The 8,107-nt window shown below is 34.6% G+C and overlaps 1 protein-coding gene across 1 annotated transcript; it reads left to right on the top strand.

The window, feature by feature from the left end:
- Positions 2,928-3,626, top strand: LOC107621359. Its single transcript, XM_016323387.1, has one exon. The coding sequence runs from the start codon at positions 2,928-2,930 to the stop codon at positions 3,624-3,626; it is 699 nt and encodes a 232-aa protein (XP_016178873.1).

Raw genomic sequence — 8,107 nt, 5'->3', positions numbered from 1 at the left:
AAGAAAAATTACAAAATAAGAACATTGAAGGAGAATAATTTCTGTCAGCTTAGAGAGCTATGAGAACTCTGTGCCTTGCACTCTCACTCCTTACTCCTTGAATCAAACCCTGACTGTTCACCCTTACTTATAGTGAGAAGCCTCCAAGGTTGAAACCAAACAAACCAAGCCAATCTTCTTCTTCTTCAAACAGAACCGGTTCGGCCAGAGAGAGAGAGAAGAGATAACTCATGCAAAACCCAGTATGCAATTACCTCTAGTCCTTCCTTGGTCACCACTCTTTATCAATCCGAGCCTTTCATCATTGTTTTGCTCTCCAAGATGAAATTCTGGCCCTTGATGCTTCATGATGATGATAGCTTCATCTGCTCCAATCTCTGCCTCTTCCATCACGTAGCCACTCTAGCTACCTCCTGTGATAGTTGAGCAGAGTCAGAGACAAGCCATCTTCTCCAAGGATCTTCTTCTCTGTTGGCTGAGATCTTCTTCTTCTTTTTGGGTATGAGGAGCCTGAGATTACCTCACCAAATCTTACCATTCTTGGTGATAATCTCAGCCACTACATACTTTCAGTTTATTTTTTCTTGCCATTATTGTGATAGTCTTTTGGTGTGCCTTTCTTTCTTTTCGGTAGCTCAATGTAGCTTCCATGGTTTGCTGGGTAATGTCTGAAAAAGAGGAAAGAATGAATGAGAGAGAAGAAACAATTGAAAGAGAAGCAATTAAATGAATTAAACAAATTAATTGAATAGAAGTTGCTTTTCCTTCCCTGAGTAGCGTGTAGCCTTAATGCCATCAATCATATCAATGACATTCTCTCTCATGTTTCCAATGCTAGCAAATTAAATTTTGAAATCCATCCCAAGAGAAGGATTGGGATCCGTTGGAGGTATGAAGCAATTTTGCTTCCTTTCTTAATAGGTTTCGGATCAAGCATTGGTTCATGTAGCAACAATTATTAATTTGGGCTTGTAGCAATAATAGTTTAATTTTGGCCCAAGTAATGTTACCATTAATTCAGCAATGTAGATCAAAAAGATTTTTGTATCAATGCTGAATGTTAGCTTCAATTTGGGCTTATGATGATTTTTTTGAATTATGGCCCAAATAATCACAAATTGCTTCAGCCACATAATATAGGAATCATTAAACAAGGCTGAATGGTTTTAAGCATATTGGGTTGGCAATAATTCTTTTCCTGTTCGGCCCAATAAGAAAACCTGCATCACAAAATTATTAATTAACATATGTTAAATAAAAACTGAATTAATAATTTTGTAATTAATATAATTAATAATGTTTAGTCATCACAAATATTAATTTAAAGTTTTCCAAACTCATTAGCGGCGACTCGCAAAAAGCTTTGCATAGCAAAAAGCTGAAAGAGCAGCTGCAAATCCAGCTACCAAGAAAGAAATCGCCGACAGACCAGAATGCTCGCAAGCAACGGTTCCAACAAGTACATATACACCAGCACTAGTTGTTGCACCAACACCTAAATTAAAGCCAAAATTAATGAATTAACGATCAAAACAGCTTAGATAAAAAATACCATTGAAGGGCATCCCTTAATACATTGTCATTGTAAATTAGTTTTGTGCATGTATCTAGTTATTGTTACTACTATTTTACTTCGACGGCGTGAAAAATCATCTAAAAAACATATGACATTGGTCGATTAGGTAAAACCTTTTGCACAATCAGTGCATCAAAATTAAATTCCTTAAAGATATAAGAAAATTTTAATTTTTATGTATTCACATAAGGTACATAATAATTAATTAATACAAACAACCAAACATCCACTTGAAAATGAAAATAACCATTCACATACCTATTAAACTAAATATCTAGCATAATTTAATTATATCTACTTGAATCTAATACTAACAAACAAACATCCATTTAACAATGAAAATAACCATCCGCATACCTAATAAAATGAACATCCAACATAATTTAATGTATTTACTTGAATCCAATCCAAACAACTAAACACTTAATAATAAAAATAACCATCCACAGACCTAATAAAATGAACAACCAGCATAATTTAATTTAGTATCCAGAAAATCTGTAATTACATCATTCGTTTCAAGGATTGGAATAATTGCCAAAGGCTTCACATCCACAGCAAAAATGATTTTTGGTTTCCTAAGTGATCCGTCCCTATAAGCTCGGACCCTAACGTCATATCTTGGTTTGACCAACTGCACAAAGTGAAGCACAAAATCAGCGAACCATATCTCGGAATCAACAAACCACTAAGCCCGGATTCTTGGGATACAGATTCACAGAACGGTTACACTACTTCCTTAAATAAAGATCAAGTCTGAGTGACAAAACACAGTCAAAATTTACTACTCACGATAATCGTTGTTAAGATATTATTCCTGCGCATAAACTAACTTAAGCATCGGAGTCCTTTTTGCAGGTACTCCTCACTGCTTGGATGAGGCTTGCACTGGTGGCACGACTCTTGGCAAGAGCATCCGCGCAAGCATCTCAGAAGTTGCCACCGACCTATACCTCGGCCAGAGCCTTAGGCAGGACCATTTGGCGCCCATCGTGGGGATGAAGAGTTTAACTTTACTCCATCCCGTTATTTTGATTTTTATAACCTATCCATATCTACCTTGTACCCCTTTTTTCTTTGTAGAAAGGGAAGCATGACTGATCTCTTGGAGACTCTGCAACATCCTCAAACCAATGCCGACCTCATGGCCGCTAATGCCGCCCTCCTAGCGGAAAATCAGCGGATGGCCGAGCTGTTAGCAACAATGCAGATTAATGGAGAACGGAAGGATGACAACAAAAAAACAAACACCGATCAGCACGAAGAGCATTAGTCAGAGTCCAATGCAAAGACAGGGAAAACACCCTCCAAAACTGGAAGACGATGAACCAACCCGTTTTCCGAAGAAATAATGAATTTCAAAATGCTTAAGAATTTTACACTCCCTATTACTTTAACACCATATAAGGGGATCGGAGATCCTAAAGTTCATGTCACAAAATTCAAGTCTATAATATTCCTCAATAGTGACTCCGATTCCATCCTGTGCCGATCTTTTCCAACTTTTTTAGATGGAGCTGCCTTATTATGGTTTTCTAATTTGCCTACAGGATCCATAACCAGCTTTGATGAGTTTGCCAAGATGTTCATCAATCATTTCGCAGCGTTCAAAATCTATGTGAGAGACTCGGACTACCTCAGCACAATTAAGCAAGGGCAGCACGAAAGCCTAAAAGACTACATGACACGTTTTACAACAGCGGCCATGGAAATCCCTGACCTTAACCCAGAGGTACAGTTGAATGCTATAAAGAGTGGCCTTCGACCTGGAAAATTCCAGGAAGCTATCGCTGTGGCAAAACCAAAGACGTTGGAAGAGTTCCGAGACAAAGCAACTGGACAAATCGAAATAGAGGAGTTTTGCAAAACTCGGAGGAATGAGAGACCACCATCCAGGAAGGAAGAAGAAAGACCTTACAGGTCCCAGAACAAATCTTCCAAAAAACCCTTCAAGCTAGTTCTAAAATTCGATTCATATACCAAGTTCAACACCAAAAGGGAAGACATAATCAAAGAAATCCTTCACAATAAGCTCATAAGCCTAATCTAAGACAAATGCCGGCCAAACATAAGAATTAAACAACAAGTTTCACTCAGGCATTTCATCGAGCATATGGTATATATGCACAATATGTAAACAGGGATTTTGAACTCAATTTAAGCAACAATCAACCCAGAAAAATTAGTCATCAAATATTTTGCAATCCAGAAAGTATCAATCCATTAATCTAAACCTAATCTAAACAATAAAAATAGAATTAAAAAGCAATTAAAATAAATAAACGAAAGAACACAGGAGCAGGGGGAAGCATGGAACTGCGTTGGTGAAAGGGGAAGAATAGAAAGAGAGGGGTAGCAGACACGGGGTTGCAGCGGCACAAAGCTCCACCGCTGCTGGGGTTGCATCGGGGTTTCTCGCCAGGGTTGGGTTTTGCACAGAGAACAGGGGTAGCGTACAGGGGATTCAGGAGAAATGGAAAAAGAGGGAAGAAAAAGAGAAGAGAGGGAAGAGAGAAGGGGTAGGTAACGGTGGTCGCCGGTGGTGATGGCGGTGGTGTCGGATGGAGGGTTGGGGCTGGATTGTAGTCTCAGGGTATGCTGGGTTGAGAGTAAAAAAGAGAAGAGGGTTCAGCGAGAGGAGCGAGAGGAAGATAAGATGAGAGGCTAGTTGCAGAGCCTCAATTCATCAATGTGAAAACTCTGATTTTTTAAATTTAAAATTTAAAAATTATTAGCTATTAATTAGTCATGCCACTAATTAAATTTAGAATTAATTTACTTTTTTAATTCTATCGTTCATATTGTTCAACAATATTGTTAGTTACCTATACTTTTCCATAAGATATTATGTTATGAGTTTTATAAGATCAATATCTAAAAAGAGTCTTACACTGAGAAATTAAGTCTAAAAAAAATTATAAAACCTTGAATTTCTTTATTATTAGTTTAACTTTTTTAGAGATATAATTTATACAACTTTTTTAGTTAGTTTAAACTTTTTTAAAAATATAGTTTTGTAAGAATATTTATAATTAATAAGTTTGAATGCAAGAAACTATCTAGTAGTATTAAGAAGGAGAAAAGCAATAGATGAGAGTCCCACGAGGGGAACCGTTAGATGTCAACCTCAAGCTAAGGTTTAATATTAAAGGTTGGAATTGCATTGCAAGGATAAGTATATGTTTGTGTGTGTTTTCTATATATGCGTATACATGGATGGAGATAGTGGGGGCAATGACTCAATAAATTGGGCTCACAAGGCCAAAACTGAATGGTAATTGTCAATGGTTCTTGTTTTTCGTACAAAGGACGATCACGATATTCATATTTCCACGAGGGGGTAACATGCAACAAGTCACCATTTTTCTTCATCTTTTGTTGTTTTTGGCACCATATGTATCAAGATATAAATAATAGCCCCACAAGCTAATAAGGCTCTCATCAGTTTCTATCTTCCTCAATGTGGCTAAGCACTCACCCAATCACATGCCTTTTTGGGTACCCTCTTTCTAACATATGGCTTACCTAAATGTGGCTTCGGATAACCCCATGAGTTGACAGTAAATGTGTTTATTACTTTTGTTTCTAGCATGGGTATGAGAATATATTAAATAACATATTTTTTAACTAATTTTTAGTATACATATATCATTTTTTATTGATAGCACGCAATTCTCATGTGATCAAGAATCAGAAGCATGAATGTAAGTTGTTACGGACTACCAAAGTCCAGCCCAAGAAGTCGTCGGGTCGGGGCACTGCCCCACCAGACCCAAAATCTCCAGCAAAGGATTTTCACGGGTCAGTCCCTGGCACCCGACTTGAAGTCCGACCGACTTACCACCCCAAGCATGCTATCGCTCGGGTCGAAGTCCCATATGGTCGGTACCCGGCGTCCCGACCAAAGTACGGACGACTCGCTCACGTGGAAGGTGACAGCTCATTCTCTATCAGTGGGCCTAACCATTAATAAGCCCACCCAACATAGTATATAAGGGGAGAGGACAGCTCTCTCCCAAGGTACGTCACATCCTTACCTAATCCTATCACCCCTTAGTACGGATTCTGACTTGATTGTCGGAGTGTCGTTGCAGGTGGCCATCCCCACTCCGTCCCACCTCCAACGTCACCAGAACGCGATTTCCCTCGCTCCACGCCAACTCGGAGTCTCCCCTTCTTTCCTACTCGTCACCTCATGACAACCCGAGAACATCAAGTAACGAACATAAGTCAATGAGTCTTGAAGAAAAGAACAAAAAAGAGGAAAAAACATAATAGACTTGTGTTGCAAGAAAACAGAATGGAATGTGAAATTGAGATTGAATTCTCACTTAACCATTGATTACATTGTGATGAATATATAAGAGGTGTGAATTCTGACTAGCTTAACTAAACACTAATCATAGCTGGCACAACAGACTCTAACAAACTCAAACTATAATGCTAACATTTTGTAACTAACTTTAACCGTAACAACTAACAATACTCACTTATACCCCCTTCCCTCAAACTTAGCTATGGTTGAATTAACCACTCTAACTTTGTCTTTAAATTTGTGAAAGAGGGGATGCAGAAAATAGTTTTGTAAATATGTCTCCAAATTAATCTGTGGAAGAAATATGGACAACATAGAATTCTTGATTGTTCACTATTTTTTGGAGGCATTGAAAATCGATTTCCATATGTTTAAACTTCTTACTCTTACTTAAATAAACATGTGAGATAATTATTAGACTAATTCAAAATAGTTATTCACAAGTTTAATCTTATTTTTAGGTTTATTTGTTATTTAACTGTAACTTTTTCTTCTATAATAAATAAAAAACACTAAGAATTATCAGATTATTAGAATTTATTATTTTTGGCTATTATTTAGTTATTAATTTAATTCTTTTAGTCTAGTAATCTAATAACCTATTTTATTCTATATTTTTAAATATTAGTAACTAACTGATAGCCAAAAACATTCTAATGATACTTTAGCATTTTTCCTAATAAATTTGGTACAATGATCTTAACTTATACTTGAATTTAAATTTACCTAAACCATTCAAAACGTCATCATATATTCCTCGTCATTCAAAATATTAGCAAAGAGGAAAAAAAAAATTAAATTAAAAGAAAAACTTCCCCCATTATCAAAGAAACTCAAATGGGAGACCTTCAAACACATGGGATGTGATGACTTCACCTTGAGCAGTGGAGCCACCAGAGCCACTATAAAAGATGAGAATCTTTTTGTGCAAAGTCTTAGATCATGATGAGTGGTAAATGTATATATCATAAAAAGCATTGCTAATTTTTTCAATCCTCCTTGTTATAACTTAATTATTTTAAAAAGGAGCCACTCAGATAAAGATGTCTAAAACGTCTTTTTTTTTAAAGATATTTTTTAATAATTAAAATTTAATACATATAATTAATTAAATCGTATTATTTTTATCAAAATTAGGTTAGACAAATTAATTTGACCGAAAAATAGTAAATCAAATCTTGAATTAATCTAAATTAATATAATTTTTTTTAATAAAAAATAACTACAATATTCTTATTATAGAAAATAATTAAAATACTCTTATTATATAATATTAATTTTGAGAATCCTAAATTCTATCCCTTTACTTCTCCGCCGTTATAGGGTTAGGATTTAGAGTTTTTAATATATATATATATAATAAAAGTATTTTAGTCATTTTTTATAATAAGAATATTGTAGTCATTTTTTATAAAAAATAATATTAATTTAGTTCGATTCAAGATTTGATTCACCATTTTTTAGTCAAATTAATTTATCTGGCCTAATTTTAATAAAAATAACACGATTTAATTGATTATATGTGTTAAATTTTAATTAGTAAAAAACATCTTTAAAAAAAGACGTTTTAGACGTCTTTATCTAAGTGACTCCCATTCTAAAATGCTGTTTGAATTGCGAATAACATATATTGTGCGTTAATTTCTTTTCATTTTTGTTTGTCTTATATTAAACTTTTATTTTTTAAAATAATAAAGACAACAAGAATCAAATTCTAGTTTTGTTTGTTATAAAAATTTTAAATATGATTTCTTAATATATATTTTTCTTAAAAATTTAATCTATCATGGTATGTGTGTGAACAACTCTATTATCACTCTGTAATAGATATCATTGAGTGAGATTGCACGTTCTTGTAGTATACCTTCAATGTAAATTCCACTAAAATAGATTATTTTTCAGAAATATAATAGAAACCAATAAAAATAATATCCATATATATTAACATGCATAAACAAGCTAATAATTAAGGGGTATAAAATGGAGTTCTACACCTCTACTTTTTCATTTGTTCATTTTTTGGGTATGCACATTTTGTTTAGTTAAATGGTATATATGTTGTGAAATTCAGATATTATTGGACACGTACACTTGGTGGTTGTTGCTTTTTTGTCTTTGTATAATCCTCTTTTTTATTTTAATTTTCTTTTATTTTATAATTTTCAATAAAGCAAAGGGAGCTCTATGCATAGAGTACATAAATGTATCACGATGAT

Source organism: Arachis ipaensis, chromosome B10, assembly GCF_000816755.2.
Source record: "Arachis ipaensis cultivar K30076 chromosome B10, Araip1.1, whole genome shotgun sequence".
In the NCBI taxonomy this organism is placed as follows: Eukaryota; Viridiplantae; Streptophyta; class Magnoliopsida; order Fabales; family Fabaceae; genus Arachis; species Arachis ipaensis.
This window is presented reverse-complemented; position numbering and strand designations above follow the sequence as displayed.